General features: G+C 45.5%; 1 protein-coding gene across 2 annotated transcripts in view; it reads left to right on the forward strand.

Moving 5' to 3' along the window:
• Positions 1-26,831, forward strand: part of MINDY4 (MINDY lysine 48 deubiquitinase 4) — a 99,867-nt gene that overhangs the window by 55,909 nt on the left and 17,127 nt on the right. For both annotated transcript variants that reach the window (XM_077490667.1, XM_077490668.1), the window contains exons 9-16: positions 1,521-1,600; positions 5,515-5,619; positions 8,832-8,895; positions 10,876-10,941; positions 13,802-13,869; positions 14,129-14,192; positions 17,469-17,630; positions 21,243-21,423. In XM_077490667.1, the coding sequence (XP_077346793.1) occupies positions 1,521-1,600; positions 5,515-5,619; positions 8,832-8,895; positions 10,876-10,941; positions 13,802-13,869; positions 14,129-14,192; positions 17,469-17,630; positions 21,243-21,423 (790 nt within the window). The remainder of the gene's footprint in view (positions 1-1,520; positions 1,601-5,514; positions 5,620-8,831; positions 8,896-10,875; positions 10,942-13,801; positions 13,870-14,128; positions 14,193-17,468; positions 17,631-21,242; positions 21,424-26,831) is intronic.

Genomic DNA, 26,831 nt, shown 5'->3' on the forward strand with positions numbered 1-26,831 from the left:
GTGCACCGCCGGCAGCACGCTCGCGTGCTGGTCGGGACCTCCGTGAGTCTGGTCACGGGTCCCGCGGACTCAATCGCCGCGGGCATCCCCGCGATCGTCTCACGGGGTGGCTGAACGGAGAGATGCCATTGTAAACAGCATCTCCCTGTTCTGCCTAGCAACTAGTGACGCTGATCTCTGCTCCATGTGATTGGAACAGAGATCAGTGTTCACTAAATGAAAACCCAGCCCCCAACAGTTAGTAACACACCCCTAGGAACACTTAACCCCTACACTGCCACCCCCTGGTTAACCCTTTCACTGCCAATGTCATTTGCACAGGAATCACTGCATTTATACAGCACTGATTGCTGTATAAATGACAATGGTCCCAAAAATGTGTCAAAAATGTCCAATGTGTCCGCAATAATGTCGCAGTCACAATAAAAATCGCTGATTGCGGCCATTACTAGTAAAAAAAAAAAAATTATTAATAAAAATGGCATAAAACTATCCCCTATTTTGTAAACGCTATAACTTTTGCGCAAACCAATCAATAAATGCTTATTGAGATATTTTTTTTTTTTTACCAGTAATATGTAGAAGAATACGTATCGGCCTAAACTGAGGGAAAAAAATGTTTTTTTTATATATTTTTGGGGGATATTTATTATAACAAAAAGTAAAAAATAATGCGTTTTTTTTTTCAAAATTGTCGCTCTATTTTTGTTTATAATGCAAAAAAGAAAAACCGCAGAGGTGATCAAATACCACCAAAAGAAAGCTCTATTTGTGGGGAAAAAAAAGGACATCAATTTTGTTTGGGAGCCACGTTGCACGACCGCGCAATTGTCAGTTAAAGCGACGCAGTGCTGAATCGCAAAAAGGGGCCTGGTCTTTGGGCCAGCAAAATGGTCCGGGGCTGAAGTGGTTAAAAATAGACTATACAACCACTTTAATAGATGGAAAGATGAAAAAATGGCTGAAGTACCGCTTTAAGTTAAACCTTCTGCATTCAGCCCCCCACCCCCCACCCACCAAAACCACTCCACCATACTCACCTGAGCGCAATCTCGATCCAGCAATGTGCACAGGAGCAGTGACTCTTTTGGCTCTCTGTCTCCTCACTGACAAGAGAGGTAGTAGTAGGGAGCCATTGGCTCCTGCTACTGTCAATGACAGCCAGTGAGGAGAGAGAGGGGGGTGGGGACCAGACGCACTCTGTGTTTCAATGGAGACAGGAGCGAGCCAGCACAAGTGCTCCCATAGCAAGCGGCTTGCTGTGGGGGTACTCTGCAGGGGGGAGGAGCCAGGAACACCAGCGGGGGGGGGGGGGGACACAAGAAGAGGAGGATCAAAGCTGCTTTGTTCAATGGTTTGAGTATAACATTTTTGCTATTTTAAATATAAGTTGTGCTTTTTTTTTTTTTTCAATCATTTTAAGTATGGAGCTTGGTAATGTGCACTAGATACAGCGACATTATAGATCATTCACAGAGGGCTGTGCATTGTGTGTAAATAAAGTGCTTTCTCTGTTTCAGGGGGGGCCCTGCGGAGTTTTGGCTGCGGTTCAGGCTTGTTTGTTACAGAACCTTCTGTTTGGGAGAGATTCTGATATCAGGTAAGGGACAAATAAGGGAAATCATTGTATATTTCAAAATAAACAGTAAATAATGCTTGATAATTAAAGTGGTTCTAAAGGCGTTCTATGCATGAAGGTAAAAAAAACTTCAGTGTGCAGCTCCCCCCTCCTTAAAGTGGTTGTAAACCCTTACAAACCACTTTGACCTACAGGTAAGGCCTAGATTAAGGCTTACCTGTAGGTCCAAGAAATATCTCCTAAACCTACATGGTTTAGGAGATATTTGCCAAAAGACAGGCACCGCTGTCTACGGCGCATGCGCTGTAGACAGCAGCGTGCAGGCGCACTGAGCGCGGCATTTCCAACAACGGAGCTGCCACGCGTGTCAGCTCCCGTGCGCATGTGGGGGAGTGACGTCATAGCGGCTCCGCCGAATGACAGCGGTGGAGTTGCGAGACCCCACCGAAAAGATGGATGCGGCGGACTACAGGGGACAGCGGTGACTTCGCTGGCTCCTGTGTCAGGTAAGTGACACATAATGGGCTACTATGCGATGCACAGTAGTCCATTATGCTTTACCTTTGCAGGGAATGAAAGAGGAAGTAAACTCATCAGGGTTTACTTCCTCTTTAATACTTATCCATGTTCATGTTGCTATATATTATTAATGTGTAATGCATTTTGAATATTTTTTTTTTTTACCATCAGACTGTTTGTGGCGCGGTTTAAAGTCCCAATCTGAGGAATTCATGTTTTGACTCCAATACTTACCTAAGCCGATCCTGATCCAGCGTTGTGTATTAGAGCAGACGCTCTCCCAGATCTCTCCGCTCAATGGTTTGAGATACAACAGCGGGAGCTATTGGCTCCTGCTGCTGTCAATTACAGCCAGTGAGGAGGGGGCGGGGCCGAAGCCCAGCTCTGTGTGTCTCGCAGACAGACATAGAAGGCTCTGGAGCGAGCACGCACGAGTGCCCCTAGAGCAAGCAGCTTGCTGTGGGGCACTCAACGGGGGGGGGGGGAGGAGGAGCCAGGAAAGACAGTGGGAGGCCCAAGAAGAGGAGGATCCGGTGTTCTCTGTACAAAACTATTACACAGAGCAGGGAAGTATAACATGTTTGTTATTTTAACCACTTATGGACCGCCCGCCATCGTTATATGTCAGCTGTTTGAAGAGGAATACCGTATGGATAGCTGCCATAACACCAGTATCCTCTTCTTTAGTGGGCGGTCCACTTTCAGGTAAAAGTGGTCTCTGCATCGGATTCGTCACAAGATCAATTTTATTGGGGGCGGGAGGGGCTCTGCCGGTAGCGGTGGAGACATCGCATTCCTCTCCCCTGTTTGGCTGGCTGCCGAATAAGGGGAAGATAACCCCCACTCGGCTCCATAGAAATAGAAATGGTGGATGCAACACTCAAACATCACCTCCGCCCATAGCTCTTTTTAAATTTTTTATTTTATTTTTTTTTTTATTGCATTTTAGTGTAAATATGAGATGTGAGGTATTTTTGACCCCCAGATCTCATATTTAAGAGGTCCTGTCATGCTTTTTTCTTATTTTTTTTTTTTTTTTTTCTTATTACAAGCTTGTAATAGAAATAAAAGTGACCCGATTTATTTTTTTTTGAAAAGAACAGTGTCAAAATAAAGTAAATTTAAGGAAAAAAAAATGTAATTTAAAGCGCCTCGTCCCGACGAGCTCGCAGGCAGAATCAAACGCATATGTGAGTAGCGCCCACGTATGAAAACGGTGTTCAAACCACACATGTGAGGTGTCACTGATATCGTTAGAGCGAGAGCAATAATTCTAGCGCTAGACCTCCTCTGTAACTCAAAACGGGCAACCTGTACAAAAAATTTTTTAACCGTCACCTACGGAGATTTTTAAGTACCGAAGTTTGCCGCCATTCCACGAGCGTGTGTGCCATTTTAAAGTGTGACATGTTAGGTATCTATTTACTTGGCATAACATCATCTTTCACATTATAATATATATTATATTATATATTTTATAATATAAAAAAATTGGGCTAACTTTACTGGTGTGTGTGTGTGTGTGTGTGTATGTATGTGACGTTTTTAAGCGTCGCCTGTGGAGATTTTTAAGGTTAAAAGTTTGTCGCCATTTCACGAGAGGGCGCAATTTTGAAGCGTGACATGTTGGGTATCAACAGTTTCATGAATTAAAACAAAACCGTAAACTTGCCCAATTTTTTTTTGTATAATGTGAAAGATGATGTTACGCCGAGTAAATGGACACCTCACATGTCACGCTTTAAAATTGCGCCAAACTTTTTACAGATTAGCGTTACAGAGGAGGTCTTGAGCTAGAATTGTTGCTCTTGCTCTAACGCACATGGTGATATCTCGCATATATGTGGTTTGAACGCTGTTTACATATGTGGGCGCGACTTGCATATGCTTTCGCTTCTTTGTGCGGGGGACGGGGGTGCTTTCATTTTTTTCATTTTTTTTTTTTTTTTTTTTTTACTTTACACTTTTCTCTTAAATTTTTTTTAATTTTTTATCACTTTTATTCCTATTACAAGGAATGTAAACATCCCTTGTAATAGGAATAGCCCGTGACGGGTCCTCTTTATGGAGAGATGTGGGGTCTATAAGATCCCACATCTCTCCTTCAGGCTGGAAAGGCTGAGATCAAAAAAGTAAAATAAACTCTCTCGGCCTTTCCAGCCGCGTCCCCCGGCATTATTTACATCCGCCGCCCCGGACTTGATGTCCTAACGTTGCGCCCGGGCTCTCCGAGGGTCATAGAGAAGAGTGGGGACCATCTAGTCACCAGAAATCTCTATGTTCAACTTCCAGCGAACCGATTCATTCTCCGAGTTTGCCGATCGCACGGGGCGAGCCGGTAAAAGCACCGGAGAGGAACGCCCCTTCCCACCGCCTGTTAGAACGATCAAGCGGCTGGACTGCCTCTATGATCGCTCTAAGCCCTTGTGCGCACGGAATCGGACCGTTTTGTCAGATATTCCCGACTGTGTGCGGTCTGCATCGGACTGTTTCCGTCGGAATATCCGACGGACCAAGTTTTCCAACTTGCCGGAAAATACCAACATACGATATGAACAAAGAATTGAAAATAGGAAATGTAAATCATTCGTTATAGATGTAATTTTAGTTCTTTTACTTTTTCGGAGTTTCCTATTTTCGTAAGTTTGTCCGTTCATAAGCTCGTATTTTCGTGTGTTTGTTACTTTGCTTATTTGTAATTTCGGAGTTTTCGTATTTTGTTTCTTTCTGCTATTCGGATGTTCGAATTGATCCAAATGTACGAATACTAAGCCCTTGTACACACGGTCGGAGATTCCTACGGAATGTTTCCTATCGGACTGTTTTGTCGGATATTCCGACTGTGTGTGGTCTGCATTGGACTGATATTCCGACGGACCAACTTTTCCAACTTGCCGGTAAAATTTTCCGACAAAATGCTTCTATCGGACATACTCCGATCATGTGTAGCCTACTCCGATGGACAAGGTGCCACGCATGCTCAGATCAAATTCCTAGACCAAAGCTATTGGCTACTAGCCTGAACGTAGTCCCGTCGTAACGAAATAACGTCATCACGTTATGTACAATCGGATTTTCCGACAACTTCGTCCGACCGCGTGTATGCAACACCACTTCCGGACCTCTTCCGGAATTAATCTGTCGGAATTACTCTGACGGATTTGGTAGTCGGAATCTCTGACCGTGTGTAAAAGGGCTTATGGTGCACAGAATTGCCGGCTGAAGAAGATGATGGATGATGCCTGGGTGATGCCTGCAGCTGCACCCACCATTCAGATATCACCAAAGTCCAGACATCATATGACGTACCATGGGCAGGAATTGGTTAATCGTTTATTTAATTTCAGCAAATCTTATGATTCCCAGCGCCCAGCTGGGTGCAGTTTGTTTTGATGGCACTGCGTTTCTGTTTCTAGGCGGGCACTGCGTCCTTCGGACACCGTTCGAACAAGCTGCCTGTACAGAGCCGTCGCTGACATCTTATGGCGCGCTGGAGACTGTAAGCAAGCAGTTGTCTCTCTGTAAGTACGTCAAACGGATACCCATTTACTGTACAAGTGTGTCAAATACATACATACATACATGCATACATGCATGCATACATACATACATACATACATACATACAGTGCATCTCTTCAATACATGTTGTATGTCTTTGAGGACCCTGTAAGTTCATACAAATACCTATTGATCTGTCAGCAATGCACTCAGCCCTTAAAAAAGAAGTATAGCCAAAGCTTTTTTTGGCTATGCTTCTCCTATGGATCACTGGAGTGCCGTTCATTCTGCACCTCTGTGACGTGGTTTCAGCCAACAGCAGGTTGACGTCACTGAAGACGGTCCAGTCTCTGAAAAGATCCCAACCATATGGTCAGGATCCACCCAGCAGCCTGGACCAGCACCTGACTCAGCCACTCAATGATCTGCCAAGAGCCTGAGCCCAGCCGTTCCCTCCCCCTCCACAGCCCAGCTCTCCAGTGAGCCCTGGAGGGGCAGAGAGCTGGAGGCCGAAGGTCCCTCCTCATGCTCTGAGGTGAGAGGGGGATAACTGAGCGATCAGCAGTGTTTGATTGTTCAGTTCTAACTGCAGAGCTGGTAGGGGGACAGATGCAGCAGCGGATCAATACTGCATCCACCTAAGTGAGTAGAACTTTGTAAAAAAAACAAAAAAAAGTCCTTACTACTCTTTTAATCCTAAGTCCAGTTTCACACTGAGGCGCTTTACAGGCGCTTTTAGCGCTAAAAATAGCGCCTCTCCTGTCACTCCAGTGTGAAAGCCTGAGTGCTTTCACACTGGAGCGGTGCGCTTGCAGGATGTTTGAAAAAGTCCTGCAAGCAGCATCTTTGGGGCTTTTAGGGAAGCGGTGTATACATCGCTCCTCCGCCTCCTCTGCCCATTGAATTGAATAGGCAGCACTGCTGATGCGCCAGCAAAGCGTTTCGGCAGCGGCACTACACGGGCGCTATTTTCCTTTCTTCGGCTCCTGGTGGGGAGTTAAAAGTGCCCCGTTAGCGGCCAAAAGGCACCCCTTGCAATGACGATACGCTGACGCCCTCACCGCCCCAGTGTGAAAGTAGCCTTATTGTGTGCTGACAACACAACATTGTTTTGGTGGACTGAATGGTGTCAGCCCTGCCCTGTATTTTTTGCTAAACTACTCAACCACTTGCAGCAGCCAAGAGTGCATGTGTATGTGCCATGCATACCTGTCCTGCTTTTCTTTTGGATGCATGTATTTTCATTAAAGGCAAAGCAGGTCAGGAACAGAAAATCCATAGCTATACTGACAGATTCTGTCTATCTCAGCTTAATGTAAATAATCACTTTCTTTGTTACCGTACTTTTAGTGGGAATTTTTTTTTTTTAAATGATTGTACTTTCCCTTTTTTATACAGCACATTTAAATTTTATTTTGTTGTATTGAAGCGCTTGTAACCCTAAAAAAAAAAAAAAAAAAAAAAAAAAGTTCATGTTCCTTTAACCACTTACAGACCGGACCATTTTGCTGGTCAAAGACCAGACCACTTTTTGCGATTCGGCACTGCGTCGCTTTAACTGACAATTGCGCGGCCGTGCGACGTGGCTCCCAAACAAAATTGACGTCCTTTTTTTTCCCCACAAATAGAGCTTTCTTTTGGTGGTATTTGATCACCTCTGCGGTTTTTATTTTTCGCGCTATAAACAAAAATAGAGCGACAATTTTGAAAAAAACACATTATTTTTTACTTTTTGTTATAATAAATATCCCCCAAAAATTTATAAAAAAACATTTTTTTCCCTCAGTTTAGGCCGATACGTATTCTTCTACATATTTTTGGTAAAAAAAATCGCAATAAGCGTTTATTGATTGGTTTGCGCAAAAGTTATAGCGTCTACAAAATAGGGATAGTTTTATAGCATTTTTATTAATAATTTTTTATTATTTTTTTTTTTACTAGTAATGGCGGCGATCAGCGATTTTTATTGTGACTGCGACATTGTGGGGGACCCATCGGACATTTTTGACACATTTTTGGGACCATTGTCATTTATACAGTAATCACTGCTATATAAATGCAGTGATTCCTGTGTAAATGACACTGGCAGTGAAGGGGTTAACCAGGGGGTGGCAGTGTAGGGGTTAAGTGTTCCTAGGGGCGTGTTACTAACTGTGGGGGGGTTGGGCTTTCATTTAGTGAACACTGATCTCTGCTCCAATCACATGGAGCAGAGATCAGCGTCACTAGTTGCTAGGCAGAATGGAGAAATGCTGTTTATACGGCATTTCCTCCATTCAGCCGTCCCGTGAGACGATCGCGGGTATGCCCGCGGCGATTGAGTCCGCGGGACCCGCGACCGGACTCACGGGGGTCCCGACCAGCGCGGCGGCGCGCTCCCGATGGCAGGTCGGCATTGAATATTTGGACGTACCTGTACGCCAATATGCCTGCCCGTGCCATTCTGTCGACGTACATCGTCGTGCGCTGGTCGGGAACCGGTTAAAGCTGGATAAACCGAAAATCCATAGCTATGTATCTATCTGCTCAGTGTAATGTAAATAATCACCTTCTTTGTTACTTTGCTTTTAGTGGGGGGGAAAAAAAAACAGGATAAACTGCATAGTGCTTGTGCAGTGTCATTTGTCCCTCTCTATGCTGTAAAATACCTGGTTGATCCTGCCTGTTCCATGTGTCCTCCTATGTGTACTGACCACAGTAATCATGGCTTCTGATCCATGATGCCGTGGTCAGTTTACGTGCCTCCATCATCCTGCTGTGTTTAGAGTCTCTCCCCCTCCCTCCCTGCCTGTCAGTTCCTAATGTGTGAGCCGATCTCCTCCCTGCCCCTCCTCCTGCTGCTATTTCTGTGGCTGTAAAATTAGTGAGCAAAATTACTGACATCCCCTCTGTTATAACAAGCTATGCACTGCAGTGTCTGTGTGTTTTTTTTTTTTTAATGAAGCTAAATACCTTATTTCTTAGCGCCACTGTACGGTCACATGACCTCCGGGCTGACATCAGAGGGGAATCTCCCGCTGTAGTCCTTAGATCAGGGATGGAGAGCGACGGGAGGTCACGTGACCACACAGCGAGGCTGAGAAATTAGGTATTTAGCTTCATTTAAAAAAAACACAAACACTGTGATGTATTGCTTGTTATAACAGAGGGGATGTCGGTGATTGCGCTCACTGACTTTACAACCACTTTAAGCTCTAAGAGTTTCTGATATTGTGCTTTGCTTATCATTGAAGGTCATCCGGAAGGCAGCAGTTCACTCCAGCTGGGAAATATAAAGCTGATGGAATCCTAGAAAGTGTAAGACAAATTTATAATGTATATACCAATGTGAGATGTATGTTTAAGTATCTCTCCAGGCAAAAATACTAATCACCCTGTGCTTAGTTTCTCATATACACTCACCGGACACTTTATTAGGTACACCTTGCTAGTACTGGTTGGACCCCCTTTTGCCTTCATTCTTCGTGGCATAGATACAACAAGGTGATGGAAATTTTTTTTCAAGATTTTGCTCCATAGTGACATGATAACATCACGCAGCTGCTGCAGATTTGTTGGCTGCACATCCATGATGCCAATCTCCTGTTCCACCACATCCCAAAGGCACTCTATTGGATGAGATGTGGTGAGTGTGGAGGCCATTGGAGTACAGTGACCTCATTGTCCAGCGGTGAGATGATTGGAGCTTTGTGACATGGTGACATTATCCTGCTGGAAGGAGCAATGAGAAGATGGGGACACTGTAGTCATAAAGGGATGGACATGGTCAGCAACAATACTCAGGTAGTCAGTGGTGTTTAAATGATGCTCAATTGTACTAAGGAACCCAAAGTGTGCCAAGAAAATATCACCCCCACCATTACACCACCAGCACCAGCCTGAACCGGTGATACAAGGCAGGATGGATCCATGCTTTCATGTTGTTTACACCAAATTCTGACCCGACCATCTGAATGTCGCAGCTGAAATCCAGACTCATCAGACCAGGAAACATTTTTCCAATCTTCTATTGTCCAATTTTTGTGATCCTGTGCCATTTGTAGCCTCAGTTTCCTGTTCTTAGCTGACAGGAGTGGCACCCGATATGGTCTTCTGCTGCTGTAGCAGATCTGCTTCAAGGTTCAATGTGTTGTGCGCTCAGAGATGGGAATCTGCATGTTTTTTGAGTTACTGTTGCTTTTCTATAATTTCCAACCAGTCTTCCCATTCACCTCTGACATCAATAAGGCATTTTCCTCCACACAACTGCCGCTCACTGGATATTTTCTCTTTTTTCGGACCATTCTCTGTAAACCTGAGAGATGGTTGTGTGTGTGTGAAAATCCCAGTTTTTGAAATACTCAGACCGGCCCGTCTGGCACCAACAACCATGCCACGTTCAAAGTCACCTAAATCCCCTTTCTTCCCCATTCTGATGCTCGGTTTTAACTTCAGCAAGTCGTCTTCACCACGTCTAGGTGCCTAAATGCATTGAGTTGCTGCCGTGTGATCAGCAATTTGTGTTACCAAGAAATTGAACAGGTGTACGTGATAAAGTGTCCGGTGAGTGTATATATCTGTAGAGTGTGTATAAAATAATTTCTGAACAGAAATTGACCTATATATGAATAATAATAAGAAATAATAGTAATGAGTAATGATAAATAAGAAACTCCTCAGAAAACAGAATGCCCATTAGCACAACTAATACCAATTAAAGAGGAAGTAAAGGCAAACTTTTTTTTTTTTAAACACACCCTGTAAGGCAAAGGCATAATGACTTACCTGAGAACGAAGCCCCCAAAGCGGTCCTCCGTCTTCATGTTCGCCGCTGCCATGGATCCCGGAGCGACTTCCGGGTCTCGTGGCTCCGGCGCTGTGATTCGCTGGAGCCGCGATGTCGTCACTCCCGCGCATGCGCACGGGAGCCGACACTCGCGGCATATCGCCGTGATCTGTGGCTTACCCAGTGCGCCTACGCGCCGCTGTCTATGGGCGCATGCGTTGTAGACAGCGGTGCCTGTCTTCGGGTAAATATCTCCTAAACCGTGTAGGTTTAGGAGATATTTCTTGGACCTACAGGTAAGCCTTAATCTAGGCTTACCTGTAGGTCAAAGTTGGTTGTAAGGGTTTACAACCACTTTTAATGTAAGTCTATGTAAGAATGATATAAGGTGCGTATATCAGAATGAAAGCACCAATTACATTGTATTAATCCAAAATTGGGTCCAAGGATTGTAGATTAGTCAACATTTTTTGGCAGTGTTTTAACCCTTTGTATTCTGTCTTGTATTTCAGCTCATCTTATACAGCTTTAAAAAATATGAAGATCTTTTAACTTTCCTTCAACAAAATATTAATCAGGTAAACATCTTATGTAGCCTTTTTTTTTTTATTTTTTTTTTTACTTTCACAATGTGATCGCCTTTTTGGATAGACCGCGTATGCTCTGGTATCAGTACATATGGAAATATTTTTTTTTATTTTTTTTTTATAAAATAAATATTTCTTTTTACTTTGGGTCAACACTGTGTTAGCCCTTGTACACATCTGTCGGAATGAGTCTTATCGGACCGTGTCGTCAGATAATCCGACTGTGTGTGGTATGCATCGGACTGATTCCGTCCGAATCTCCGTCCGACCCAATTTTCCAACATGTTGGAAATATTTCCCGACCAACTGGGCCGGACGGACCTAATCCGATCATGTGTAGAGCATTTTCATCGGACCAAGTGCCACGCATGCTCAGATCAAATTCCTACATCAAAGCTATTGGCTACTAGCCTGAATGTAGTCCCATCGTAACGAAATTACGTCATCACGTTCTGAAAGATCGGATTTTTCGCCAACTTGGCCCGACCGTGTGTATGCAACAGTTTCGGACACAATCCGTCGGACTAAATCCGACGGGCCAAAATCCGACGGATTTGGTTGGCAAAATCTCCGACCGTGTGTACAAGGGCTAAGCCAATACTATAAAGAAGCATGCAGCATATGAGTGGATGTCCATATAAAGCCTTGTCAAGAAATCATACACAAAACCCTTTCCCCATACCTATGCTCTACCCAACCCTGGGTGGACACTCATCTTGACTCATCTCAGCTTCAGAGACGTTCCTCGAAGTAAACTGCAAGCTTCTCACAGATGCTGATAAGACTTTATTGTCAATACACCTTCTACTTAATCTCCAGTAGACCATACAGACCTGGTTTCCTCACCTTCACTATGTGCAGGCTTCCCCTGCCATAGTCAAGTTGAGAGACCAGTAGCTACAGCAGTAGAGAGGCTCACACTGGCCAGCAGAATAAGTAAAGAAGCAGGTCACCCTGGTGGATATGGCGGGTTTACCCGAGGTGCTGGGTCTAAGCACTACCTGGTATTCACCAGAGCTCCTGATGGTGGATATGGGTTTTGCTGCGTGTTAGCACCAGGTCACAGGCCTCAGGATCGCCCCACCAGGAGGTGAGCAAGCCTGGGTCCAGTAGGGGTCAAGCAGAAGCATAGTCCGTAAACAAGCCAAAGGTTGGTAACCAAGTGGTTGTAGGTTGGGATCAAGTTGAAGAGTAGTGGAGGAACAAGTCAAAAGTCAGTAACGGGTGGTAGTGGAGATGAGGACAGCTGCAGGTATGTATGGAGCAAGATATCGGCCAGAGAGAGTAGAATAATCTAGCAAACTAGAAGTGAACAGACATGGCTTAAATCAGGAAGTTCATGGGAGGAGCAAGGAGTTCAAGGCTCACCATAAACAGGACACAAGACCAAAAAGCCCAGAGGATCAGATAGGATGCTGTCCAGCATCTCAGGTGGCTCAGCAAGGAGAGCCACCGCCAGACACAGCAGAGGTCATAGGTTCATATCCTGGTCTTGACAACCCCACCGGTGGACAGCCAGTAGGAAGTGTCCAAGGCACCCAGACAATTACTTCCAAACAAGGACCAGGGCTGTCTTTAAGGCAGGGCAAAAGGGGCAGCTGCCCTGGGCCCTGTCATTGTTGTGGGGCCCAAAACAGCTGCCTCATACTTGCCAACTATCCAGGTTTAAATTCCCTTGTCCCTTGAAATTTCATTCCTGTGCCGTGTCCCGATATCTCAATGTGAAGTGCTGGTACTTATGCTGCCCAGCTCTGCCCTATTGTTGTGTACAGATGACTCACCTGCAGACCCTGTGTTTACATGTAAATAACCGACATTCATATATAAATGGCGGCGACATTACTAAGTAAATAGCTGTGGCTGGCGGCAATGATATGTAAATAAAGACGGCATTCCTATGTATATCATGCTCCCCTGCAGTGAGGAGATGATGTGCTGTAACCTCTAGCAACTAATTGGTGATCTATATTGTGTGCTGCAACCTCTAGCAACCAGTCAATAAGCAGTAATGATATGCTGTAACCACTGGCAACCAATCGCAATTGCTGCCTGATCTGATACAGAAAACTGATTTTAAGTCTAGCTGCTATTTATTGTATGTCGAGCAGGTGGAGAGGGAAATTGCATGGGGGGTGGGGGGGCAAGAAAAAATTTGCCCAGGGTCCAATCAATATTAAAGACGGCCCTGACAAGGACCCATCCACTCTGCGGTCTAAGAAGGTAGAAAATATGGGACCTGGAGTGTCACTTGACCACTGATTAAAGTGGTTGTAAACCCTTACAAACCACTTTGACCTACAGGTAAGCCTAGATTAAGACTTACCTGTAGGTCCAAGAAATATCTCCTAAACCTATATGGTTTAGGAGATATTTGCCCGAAAACAGGCACTGAGCGCGGCATTCTCAATGACGGAGCTGCCGCGCATGTCGGCTCCCGTGCGTATGCACGGGAGTGACGTCATCGCGGCTTCGCCGAATGATGACAGCGGCGGAGCTGCGAGACCCCACCAAGAAGATGGAGGCTCCGGACTACAGGGGACAGCGGTGACTTCGCTGGCTCCTGTGTCAGGTAAGTGACACATAATGGACTACTATGCGATGCCTAGTAGTCCATTATGCTTTGCCTTTGCAGGGAATGAAAGAGGACGTAAACCCATCAGGGTTTACTTCCTCTTTAAGGTAAGTAAAAGGTATGTAATGTAGTCTAATATGGCAATAAGTTGACAGGGGGGGCAAAGAGAGGATGGGGAGCACTTGATGCTCAGAGATCATCTTTAAAATAAATGGGCTGAAATAATAACCCGACATATGTGATCACTTACAATATACTTTACTTTCCCTTAAATTTTAGTTTGAACGTGGGCCGTTTGGTTGCATCCTGCTTACAGTGTCTTCGGTCTTCTCGAGATCTATTGATCTGTAAGTAGATGCCATTTCTCAACATTACACTAATACATGTACACTAATACTGTGTGAAGCATTTTTCTATGGACAGTGTTTTGTGTTCACCATCATTAGATAGACACAAGAGAAAGGCATTGCCGGATTTATAACAGTTGTTGGCTTAAACACACTGTAACTTCACCATCACTCGTTCTTTTCACCGATTCTCACTGCAGACCTTCTTATTTTTACCAGCACACTTCTACTTACACTGGATTTGCCTTCTTGTTCACAGGGTCCAGAGAGACTTTGACGTTCCCACCAACTGCCTAATTGGTGCTCATGCTTATTGTACACAAGTAAGTCATTCAGAGGCATCACTGCCATGAAATACACAACGAGTCTTGTTTCATTTTTACAAGCAGAGACTGCAGACAGAGCATCGTTTTCTATGTCCTTAAATGCTAGGCTGACACAAGAAGGTCCATTTGGTGGCATGAACCTCGGTGCTACATACACACTAGACCTGGGGGTTCTCAAACTTTTTTTTTAAATAAAGGGCCAGGTCCCTGTCCATCACACAGTTTGGGGGTCAGACTGTGGTCTGTAGGCATAAATAAAAATGCCCTGTCATAGGACAGCGGGAGATAATGTGCCCTACATTAGTGGTCAATGGGTTTACAAAATACAGGACCATGGTGTCAATGGTTGAAGTAAAAAAAAATGTACCCCTGTGTCAGTGGGAGCAATAACTGCAATAACTGCCCCACATCATTGGAAGTAAAACATAACCCTACTTCAAGAGGGATTCCACCAAAAAAAAAAAAATATTAAAAGCCAGCAGCTATAAATACTACAGCTGCTGACTTTTAATAAATGGACACTCACCTGTCCCGGGTTCCAGCGATGCCGGCAGCCGAGGCCGATGGATCGCTCGGCTCTCGGCTGCTGCCATCACCATTCTAGGTGAGGGAATCAGGAAGTGAAGCGAATCGGCTTCACTTACCGGTTCCCTACTGCGCATGCGCGAGTCGCGCCGCGCAATAGGAAATCTCCGCGCTGTCTCTGAGGCCCGTGTGTGTCCCAGCAGACAGCGCGGCAGGACAGGAAATGGCGTAGACTCCCGCGGGAGTCTATGCCCGGAAGTGGGTGTAAATACCTGTCTTTGACAGGTATCTCCACCCCCCTCCCCCCTGAAAGGTGCCAATTGTGACACCGGAGGGGGGGAGGGTTCCGATCAGCGGAGGTTCCACTTTAGGGTGGAACCCCGCTTTCAGTTGTCAGTGACAGTAAAATAAGGCATTGGTGTCCGAGGTCAGTCAGAGTAATAAATACCCCTGGATCAGTGATTAATAGAAGAAACCGACCCTACATTGGTGATTATTGGGGTAATTAAAGGAGAAGCACAGCCACAGCTTGTTTGACTGTACTTCTGTGGATCACAGGAGTGCAGTTCATTCTGAAGCCCTGTGATTCGTTTTCAGCAGACAGCGGGCTGAAGCCCCCTGTTGACTGACATCACAGACTCGGGAGAGATCACGACCATATGCTAGAGAGTAGAGATCCACCCACATGCCTGAACCGGCCGCTGAGTGCCAGGCATCCGCTCCCGTCCCCTTCACTGTCCAGTGCTCCATAGAGGGGTGGGGGGTCAGAGCAGAGAGCCAAAGACTGACTTTTACTAGCTTTCTGCTTAGGAAGCTCTGACAACCGAGCGATCGGTGATGATTGATCGATCTGTTAGAGCCAGTGGGGGACAGATGCAGCATTGGAGCGATGCTGCGTCTACCTAGGTAAGTATGATTCTTGGGGGGGGGGGGGAACAAAACAAATCCCATACTTCTCTTTTAAATAACCTTCCTAGCATTGTTATTAGTGGGCCGATAAGACTTCCCCTACACTGATGTCAGTGGCCTAATAACTGACACCCAGGCATTACTGTTTAGTGGGGCTTGTAAGCTTTACATCCTGTGCTGCACCTCATGATGCCCGGGCTGGGACTATATAGCAGGAGATCACTCCTTTTACAGTACAGTAATACCTTGGATTACCAGCAATATACGTTTTAGAAGAATGTTTGTAATCCAAAGCACTTGTATATCAAAGCAATTTTCCCCATAGGAATCAATGTAAACTTAGATAATTTGTTCCACAGCCACTGCTTGTCTATGCAGTACCGCATGTGTCCAGAGGTGGGAGGGGCACCAGAGACACTCGGAAACACTTGGAGAAGCATGGAGACCACTCGGGAAAGGAGTGGCTCTGAGCGTCAGCGCATCTCTGGCCCAATGCGGTGCTGCACACTCCAGAGGCTTAAATCCTTCTCGTCTTTTGAGACAACGCTCGTAAACAGCATCAGAAAAAAAAAAAAAAAAAGATTGCATTGTGTTACTCGCAATACGAGGTTTTACTGTACCTGTAATGCATTGCCTAGTACTAGAACCCACTGCATTCTAGCCCCCCCCCCACACCTGCTGTATTATGTATTACAGGTACTTGTATAGCGCCATCAGTTCACACAGCACTTTACATACATATTGTACATTCACATCAGTTCCTGTCCTGAAGGGGCCCACAGTCTGAGGCCCCCTAATGCCTCGTTTCCACTGAGCGTTTCCACTGAGCGGAACGGTTCGGCTCGGTACAGTTTGGAAGGGTTAGAATGGTCTGGCCTATTCAGGTGAGTGTTTCCACTGCAAGTCGGACCACTAGGGGCCATACAGGGTTTAGAAACAATGCCTTTGACGGGAGCATTGACGTTTTTTTCTGCCAATCAGTGGAATGTATTGTGTGATGCCAGTAGCTCCGCCCTAACGGTACTGTACCATTTTCTATGGCCCTGCATCTGAAGTAGGACCCTGAATGGTGCAGTATGGTTCAGTGGTATGGGCCGCTTTCATAATGGAAACGCTCAAAATAGCGTACCGATCCGCTCAGTGGAAAAGAGGCATAACTCACATACTAGGGGCCATTTTAGACAGAAGCCAGTTAACCTATCAGCATGTCTTTTGAGGGTGGGAGGAAACCAGAGTACCCGGAGGAAACCCACGCAGGCACAGGGAGAGCATGCAAACTCCAGGCAGGTAGTGTCATGGTTGGAATTCAAACCGACGACCCTAGTGCTGCTAAGCGGAAGTGCTGACCACTTAGCCCCTTATTATTCTGCACAGTAGCTCTCCTTGCCTGCGTTGCAGCACAGCTGAAAGCTGAATCAGCTGAATGTCTGATAAGGAGACTAGAGCTCCCCTTGCTGGCCATATAGAAGACAGCATAGTATTAATATGCAATGTTTAATGTTTTTCTAAAGAAAAACAATATTTGCATGTCAATCTTGGGCATAATAAAAGAAAAGATGTACTAAACCACTATACATTACCTTTAATGGTGCAGTCAGAATGGAAGATGAATTGCATCATATAAATGATTTGCATATATACGGGGTGAAGAATTCTTCCCATAGTTCCCTGGGGGGGAGGTGAGGTTCCTTCTTCTTATGCTACGTTTACCAAGATCACAACAGAACGGTATTTCTGCTCACCTGGCAATCTCTGTGCCATAGAAACTGTGGGCATGTTATTGATCTCTTTTCAGTTCTTTTTAATAATTGGGTTGTCTGCTTTATCATTTAATCACAGGAGCTTGTGAATCTCATCCTGGGAGGTAGAGCTGTGTCCAACGTCTTCAATGACATCATGGAGCTTGATTCTGGGAATGGGAACACCACTGTCCTAAAGGGGGTCTCTAGCCGCAGTGATATTGGCTTTCTCTCCCTCTTTGAACATTACAGCGTGTGCCAGGTAAGTACTCAATTCTCCCAGAATACAATTTTTTGGGCAGAAATAAAGAACACTGGACTCCACTATGAGAGAGTCTGCAGAACAAACTTTATTAGGTGTTTATTAGTATGGCTCTCTAGGCTGCTTTTCAGCTGTTTTCCAGTTTTATGTTTAACTGCTTTATTGAAAACAGCCTGATGTTTGAAGAGCTCAGTAGCTGAAGCTTAGCTGTACAAATTAGTGAGTCAGAACTGAGCCCTGACAAAGTGTGTCTTCTGTGAAGTACAGAACACTTCCCCCTCTCACCGTCTCCATAGCATAGAGGAGAGTGCGCTGTAGTCCACAAAGGTGAATTGGGTTGGGCCAACAGCACTGCTTGGAAGTTAAGTGCAGCAGTGCTCAACAGCTCAAACATGAGCACACTGGATTTTAGGCAGGTCAACAGATATTTTTCTGTATTTGCAGCATTTTTAAGTCTAGATGCGTTCCAGGTGCTTTTCTGCATTAGTGTTTTTGATGCATTCCAGTGTGTGTTTGGTGCATTTTTGGTGCAGAACAGTGCTTTCTTTTTTTTTTCTTTTTTTTTTTTCTTAACCTTAAAGCGGAGGTCCACCCTAAAGTGGGCCTTCCGCTCATTGAAACCCTCCCCCCCTCCGGCGCCACAATTGGCACCTTTCAGGGGGGAGGGGGGTGCAGATACCTGTACAGTACAGGTATCTGCACCCACTTCGGGGATAGCGCTCTGCGGAAAGGGGCGTAGATTACGCCCCTTTCTGAAAGTCCCCCGCTGCCTGCTGGGAAACACACGGATCCCAGAGGCAGCGGGTCCATCCTTATTGTGCAGCGTGACTCGCCCATGCGCAGTAGGGAACCAGGAAATGAAGCCGAAAGGCTCCACTTCCTGATTCCCATACCCAAGATGGCGGCGGCAGCACCCGAGAGATGATCGAGAGATCGGCTTCGGGTGCCGACATCACGGGGGCGCTGGACAGGTAAGTGTCACTATTTTAAAAGTCAGCAGCTGCAGTATTTGTAGCTGCTGGCTTTTAAAAAAAAAAAAAAAAAACGCGCACTCCCAGCGGACTCCCGCTTTAAATAAGGACAAGTGTGTTGCAGTGCGTTTTTGGTGCATTCAGGGGGGTTCCAGTGTGGGTTTTTTTTTTAATGCATTTTACTGCGTAAATGCAGCATGTTATACTTTTTTTTTTTTTTTTTTTTTTGGAACTGGAACACACTGGAACTGCAAGCACTGGTGTGAACTATCCCATTGAAAACCATATAACCTACTTTCCATATGTTTTTGATGCAGAAAAAAATGCACTGGACTGCATGTGATGTGAACTGGCCCTAAACCTGAACTATTTTGCCTTATCTGGTTCCTCCCTCCCCTCCACATTAACCTGCTACATTACATTACATTTTTAAATTCAACTTGTCTATCCTTCCTACATACCTCATTTTAGATTTGGTGATGTGGGCACACTGGGTCTTTGTGCTTCTTTATGAAATGTAAGCAGATGATGGCTGGTGGGAAGGGTAGGCAGGATGATGTACATTCCTGAAAATATCACAGCACCCTTCCTCATTACTCCTTTCAAGGCCCTCAGCCCTGATGCAAGCAGCGAGTTTGGAGGAGTTATGCAGCTCCCAATATGCCTAGATCCCCCAGTGCCCAACCTGAGGCCGGATGTGGCGCATGTGTCCCTTTTGGCGTTTTTTTTTTTTTGTGGCCCTCGGTGGGCTTTCAGACACTAATCTGATTTTTCCTATAGCCTTGTTATAGCGATGGTTTATCTCGTATAATATGTTTGCAGTCACTGACTTTCTCCTGAAGTATGTCCCCAGTCTCCAACAACTTTTATAGCATGTTCATTCTTCTCCAGCCAGAAAGCAGTCTCTGACCATCTCTTTTTTTACGTCCGCAATCTTTGACCATCTCTTGTATCACGTCCGCAGTCTCTGACCATCTCTTGTATCACGTCTGTAGTCTCTGACCTTCTCTTGTATCATGTCTGCAGTCTCTGACCATCTCTTGTATCACGTCTGTAGTCTCTGACCTTCTCTTGTATCATGTCTGCAGTCTCTGACCATTTCTTGTATCACGTCAGCAGTCTCTGACCATCTCTTGTATCATGTCTGTAGTCTCTGACCATCTCTTGTATCACGTCAGCAGTCTCTGACCATCTCTTGTATCATGTCTGCAGTCTCTGACCATCTCTTGTATCATGTCTGCAGTCTCTGACCATCTCTTGTATCATGTCTGCAGTCTCTGACCATCTCTTGTATCGTGTCTGCAGTCTCTGACCATCTCTTGTATCATGTCTGGAGTCTGACCATCTCCTGTATCATGTCTACAGTCTCTGACCATCTCTTGTATCGTGTCTGCAGTCTCTGACCATCTCTTGTATCGTGTCCGCAGTCTCTGACCATCTCTTGTATCGTGTCCGCAGTCTCTGACTATCTCTTGTATCATGTCCACAGTCTCTGACCATCTCTTGTATCATGTCCGCAGTCTCTGACCATCTCTTGTATCATGTCCGCAGTCTCTGACCATCTCTTGTATCATGTCCACAGTCTCTGACCATCTCTTGTATCATGTCCACAGTCTCTGACCATCTCTTGTATCATGTCCGCAGTCTCTGACCATCTCTTGTATCATGTCCACAGTCTCTGACCATCTCTTGTATCATGTCCACAGTCTCTGACCATCTCTTGTATCATGTCCGCAGTCTCTGACCATCTCTTGTATCATGTCCACAGTCTCTGACCATCTCTTGTATCATGTCCACAGTCTCTGACCATCTCTTGTATCATGTCCACAGTCTCTGACCATCTCTTGTATCATGTCCACAGTCTCTGACCATCTCTTGTATCATGTCCACAGTCTCTGACCATCTCTCTCTTGTATCATGTCCACAGTCTCTGACCATCTCTTGTATCATGTCCGCAGTCTCTGACCATCTCTTATGTCATTCCCATAGTCTTTGACTATATCCTGTTGTGTATCTTCTGCCTCTGACACTGAATATACACAAAATTTTATGTGTGGCTCCTTGGTGGTGTTAAGGGCTACACTTGAGGCCCCACATATCAAAACATTTGACCACCAATGCCTCGATGGGAGATTGTAGGACTGCAGTAGTGGGCATTCCTACGCAGACTGTATTTACATACAGACCACCCTAAACAACACCCATACACAATGCTGAGGCTCCATAACAGAAAAATCTAAAATCCAATTAATGAAAAGGTTCTACCTGGGTTAGTCAGGTAAGGAGAGATCTAAATGATGACAGATGTCCTCCAACTGGATAATGAGGTGGGCTTTACTTGCTGCAACTTCTAATGCACATTGTGAGAAGCTCACAGTGTGCAGTGAAATCCGAGTAAGCCATTTCAGTCCAGGAGAGGAGCCGGTACAACAGACAAGACTATAGGGAAGGTCTTGCACAGCTTTAAAGCAGACCTAGCATCAGATACTTTTTATGTGTGGTACATCCGGCATCGGTGTAACTCTTCCAGCTATTCAGGTGATGCCTGGCAGCTTTAAAGGATAAAACATGGGCATTCATTGCAGAAATCTATTGGATGTGTTTTTATTTTCCCCAGACATACAGTTTTATTTTCCTTCAGGTTGGTTCCTATCTCAAGACCCCAAAGTATCCTATCTGGGTGGTCTGCAGCGAGAGTCACTTTAGCGTCCTATTTTGCTTGAAGAAGGATTTAGTGAGCGACTGGAGAGTGGAACGAAAATTTGATCTATATTACTATGACGGACTGGCGAATCAGCAGGAGGAGATTCGCCTGACAATTGGTGAGTTTTGAAAATAAATTATCTTACTTTACCACTATACCTCCGGAAGATTTACCCCCCCCCCCCCCTTTATGACCAGGCCATTTTTCACAATACGGCACTGCGTTACTTTAACTTAAAATTGCGTGGTCGTGCAACGCTGTACATAAATTACATTTCTGTAATTTTTTTACCAGACACAAATAGAGCTTTCTTTTGATGGTATTTTTTCACCTCTGCAGTTTTTATTTTATGTACTATAAACAAAAAAAAAACACAATTTGTTACTTTCTGCTATAAAACATATCCAATAAAAAAAAAATCTAAACAAGTTTCTTCATAAATTTACACCAATATGTATTCTGCTACATATTTTTGGTAAAGAAAAATCCTAATAAGCGTATATTGATTGATTTGTGCAAAAGTTATCGTGTCTACAAACTAAGGTGCTACTGGAATCTTTTCTTCTTTCTTTTTTTTTTTTCCATTTTTTTTTTTTATTCTAGTAATGGCAGCGATCAGCGACTAATGGCAGGACTGCGATATTGCGGTGGACAATCTGACACTTTGTGGGAACCAGTGACACTAATACAGTGAACTGGCACTGTACTAATGACACTGGCTGGGAACTGGTTAAACATCTAGGGCTATCAAAGGGTTAAATGTGTGCCTAACCAGTGTTTATGTGTACTGTGTAAGGTGCTTTCACTAAGGGAAGTGATAGATTTTATTCCCTGCTTTGTGGAGGAAAAAAATCTATTACTTCCCTGGTGACAGGACAGAGCTCTGCCTTGTTAACATAGGCAGAGCCCTGTCCTGTCTGTTTTCCGGAAGATCAGCGGGTGCCCGTGGTGATCTATTGGCCGACACCCTCTGATCAGCATCTGCTTTGTTTTAATCGCAGCACAGCTGGGTTGCCAGTAGCACGTGCCCATTATCCCAAAGTGGCAGATCACTTGCCCAGTACGTTATCTGGAGCAGCAGGGCCGCCTTCCCACCGCATATCTAAGTTATACGATCGGCAAGCGGCTAAAGCGACTTTCTCCTCCCATCTGTGCCGCCAATCCTGAGCCTTCCAATCCTGAATTCCTATGGAAACCATATTTTAAGGAGTGTTGATCTCTTGATCCCCCCTCACTGGTTTCTCCCATACACCTTAGCAACTGCCGCCATGTTTATCCACTTGAGACCCGCGCTATAGCCGAATGACGGGTACAGCGCGGATCTCCTTTGCCAGGACTACGTCTATTGACGTAGTCCCGTGCACGAGCGGCCTGCGCGCCCCCGGAGGGGCGCGCTCTGTGATCGGCGAGTCTATGAGACTGATCCGAGCAAGGGGTCGATCCCGACCCCTTATCACGTGATCAGCTGTCAGCCAATGACAGCTGATCATGTGATATAACGGAGACGGTAATCGGCTATTATTCCTCCTCGCGCTGACAGCGCGAGGAGAAAAAAAAAGAGCCGATCACCGGCAGCCATGATCGGGACATCAGTCCCGATCACGGCCAGCCCTGCCAGTGCCCACCTGCCCCCTCATCACTAAACACAATTAAAAAACAAGTGCCCCCCGTCAGTGCCACCCAGCAGTGCCCATAGTGCCACCCAGCAGTGCCCACAGTGCCACCCAGCAGTGCCACCCAGAAGTGCCCACAATCTGCCTCAACAAAGGTGCTGCACCCCAGTGCCCATCAGTGTCATCTACCAGTGCCCAGCCATCAGTGCCGCCTTATCTGTGCCCATCGGTGCCGCCTTATCTGTGCCTATTAGTGCCTCCTTAAAGCGGGATTCCACCCTAAAGTGGAACCTCCACTGATCGGATCCCTCCCCCCCTCCGGTGTCACAATTGACACCTTTCAGGGGGGAGGGGGGTGGAGATACCTGTCAAAGACAGGTATTTACACCCACTTCCGGGCATAGACTCCCGTGGGAGTCTACGCCATTTCCTGCCCTGCCGCTCTGTCTGCTGGGACACACACGGGTCCCAGTGACAGCGCGGAGATTTCCTATTGCGCGGCGCGGCTCGCGCATGCGCAGTAGGGAACCGGGAAGTGAAGCCGATTCGCTTCACTTCCTGATTCCCTCACCTAGAATGGTGGCGGCAGCAGCTGAGAGCCGAGCGATCGATCGGCCTCGGCTGCCGGCATCGCTGGAACCCGGGACAGGTGAGTGTCCATTTATTAAAAGTCAGCAGCTGTAGTATTTATAGCTGCTGGCTTTTAATAATTTTTTTTTTTGGTGTAATCCCTCTTTAACTATGCCTATCAGTGCCCACCAATGCAGCCTATCAGTGCCCACCAATGCAGCCTATCAGTGCCGCCTCATCAGTGCACTTCAATGAAGGAGAAAAATGACCTGTTTGCAAAATTTTATAACAAACTATTAAACATGATTTTTTTTTTTTTTTTTTGCATCTTTTTTTGTTTGTTTAGCAAAAAATAAAACTCCGAGCTGTAACTAAATACCACCAAAAGAAAGCTCTATTTGTGGGAAAAAAATGATAAAAATTTCATTTGGGTACAGTGTTGTATGCCCGCGTAATTGTCATTCAAACTGCATCAGCGCTGAAAGCTGAAAATTGGTCTGGGACTGAGGGGGGTTTAAGTGCCCAGTAAGCAAGTGGTTAAACTGTTATCTGGGGCTCGGAGAAGATTTCCTTCACTTCTTGTCCTCCTAATAAGAGGTTTTTTTTATCAGACAGGAAGTGAGGGAAAATCGAGGACAGGACACAGACAAATAAAAATCATAAAATGTAAAAACACAGCAGGAGCATCAGATCAAAAGGTGCAAGAGTCCAGGCAACTTTTTTTAAATTCATCATATGATCACATAAAACATCCAACGCATTTCAGAGGTTGAAAACATTTCCCCTTTTTTTTTTTTTTCAATAATTTTTATTAGGTAAATAAAGAAAATACAGAAACATATGTTAAGGCATATGCAATAAAGACAAGATACATATCCAGGTCATATCCTGGGGCTACAGAGAACCATAAAACGTAGAGCGTTTAAAGACATCGAGATAATAGAAACCATAAGCAAGATTGACCAGACTGGATGAATCAGCGACTATCTTAGACTTTAAATAATGCAGGCAGTACAAACCGGTTTCCCAGGGGCCAAATGCCTAACTGCAATTTAGAAAGCAATAAATTACCGAAGATAAGGGGGAAAGAAATAACCGGGAAGGACAAGGATGGGAGGGAGGTGGGGGAGTGGGTTCAATGCTGATGCCCATGAGGAGGGTCCTGGCGTGGGAAAGAATTAAGGAGAGAATTGAGGAGAGTTTTGGTGGAGGGGGCGATGTCCTCTGTAGAAAAGTCGCAAAGTGGAATCAGAAGTGGAGCGGATCCTTGTAGATGAAAGAGAGTTGGTCCAATTCACGTTGGTCCTGTAAAGACATGGTTGCGGTTATGAACGGCTGCCACCTGGCAAGGAAAGTAGCTTTTCGTTTAGCATGGGAGAAGTCTGTCGTGGGCCTCTCTGTGTGCAAAAGAGATAGAAGGTTTTTGCGGAGTTGGGAGACTGGAGGGCCAGAGGGCAGGAGCCAGAATCATAATATAAGACGGCGGGCCAACAGTAAACACAACAGGGTCCAGTCCACTGTAGCTCGCGTAGGATGAGTTCCTACAGAGGGTCTAGTGCCTGCAGAGGTGGACCAGGGTAGCAGAATGGGATCCCAATAACCGAAGATTAGGAGAAGAGGTTCTTTAGGTAGTTTCATCAAAGTTATGTCAAAAATGAAGGCCAAGACCTGGTCCCAGAAAGTAGATATTACAGGACAAGACCAAAAACGATGAGCGAGGGGAGGCTTCGGGTGATGACAATGAGGGCAGGAGGCCCCATCCCGTTTGGATTTGGAGGAGAGAAAAGGAATGTAGGCCCTGTGGGCAATTTTAAGCTGGGTTTCCCTCCAGATTTCATTAGGCGTCAGATTGAGGACTTTGTTGAGACCGAGCAGGATTTTATGAACAAGATCTGAGTCCGGGAAGGCGGATGACCAATTTGCAATAGATGTAGAGGAAGCAGGTATCTGTGATCGTCGCAGAAGCGGCTTATAAATATCCGAGATTTTGAAGCTTTCGTCGCGTATCAGTTGATCCAGGAAACTTGGTTGAAATCTACGGGAATCCTCCTTACAAGTGTGGGTAATGTAGCTGATGCATTGTTGGTAATGGAAGAAATGAGAGGTGGAAATTGTGAAAGAGTCCATCACTTTCTGAAAGGTGAGCGGTTTGCCAGTATGTGGATCGCATAGGGAGGAGAAAAGGGACAGGCCCCGTGCTGACCAGTCTGAGAAGGCCTTATATTGGAGACCTGGAGTAAAGCATGGGTTTCCTTGAATAGGTGAATGAGTGGATAGGTAGGGCGTGAGCCCGGCTAATTTTCTGGATTCTCTCCATGCTATTGCCGTGTCTCTGAAGACAAGATTGTGTTGGTGGGGGGGGGGGGGGGGTACCGATTTCCAGCGGCAGTGTAGTAGGGCAGACAATGAGAAAGGGTGAGCCATAGCTGATTCCAGATAAAAATTAGAGTATCTGGACGAACGTGTGATCCAATCTAGGCTCGTTCTGAGTAAGCAGGCTAGATTATACATCCTAATATTAGGTAAACTTATACCCCCATCGCCCCTAGGAAGGTGCAATTTCTTGAAAGCAATACGTGGCCTTTTGCCGTGCCATAAAAATTTAGAAATAGCAGATTCTAAAGAGGTAACATCTTTGTGCTTGAGCAGAAGAGGGAGAGTTTGCATAGGGTATAAAAGTCTGGCAAAGCTGACCATTTTTACCAGGTGACACCTTCCCAGGAGTGAGAGGGGCAGATCCATCCAGTTGGTCAGTTCTTGGGATATCTTAGTCAACAAAGGTGGATAGTTTAGCTGATACAAAGAAGAAGGCAGTTTACCAATTTTGATCCCCAGGTAGGTGATGTATGAGGGAGCTACAGAGAATAGGGAGTCACTAGCCCAGGAAGGAGTAGAGAGGGAGCCGATGGGTAAAATTTTGCTTTTAGAATAATTGATGCGTAGCCCTGAGCACATCCTAAACTCATCGAATGTATTTTTAATGGTGTGGATATCGAGGGAGGGGTTTGAGGTGAAGATAAGGATATCGTCTGCGAACAGGGATGTACGGAGTTCCATTCCTCCAATTTTTATGCCCTGGAGGGGAGCCGAATGGGATAGGAATCTGGAGAGGGGTTCCAAGGCTATGTTGAAAAGAAGAGGGGATAGGGGGCAGCCCTGCCGGGTACCTTTATGCAGGGGGAAATTCGGTGAGAGGAGGTCTGCCGCTACCAGACGGGCGGTGGGAGAGGAGTACATCGAGGTTATAAGGTGACTGAAAGGGCCTGAGAAACCGAATTTAGAAAGGGTCATGGATAACCAGTCGAAACTGACGTTGTCGAACGCTTTCTCAGCGTCTAATGTA

The sequence above is a fragment of the Lithobates pipiens genome, unplaced genomic scaffold (genome assembly GCF_037356315.1).
Source record: "Lithobates pipiens isolate NorthernLeopardFrog02 unplaced genomic scaffold, aLitPip1_a1.2 Scaffold_19, whole genome shotgun sequence".
Taxonomy (NCBI): Eukaryota; Metazoa; Chordata; class Amphibia; order Anura; family Ranidae; genus Lithobates; species Lithobates pipiens.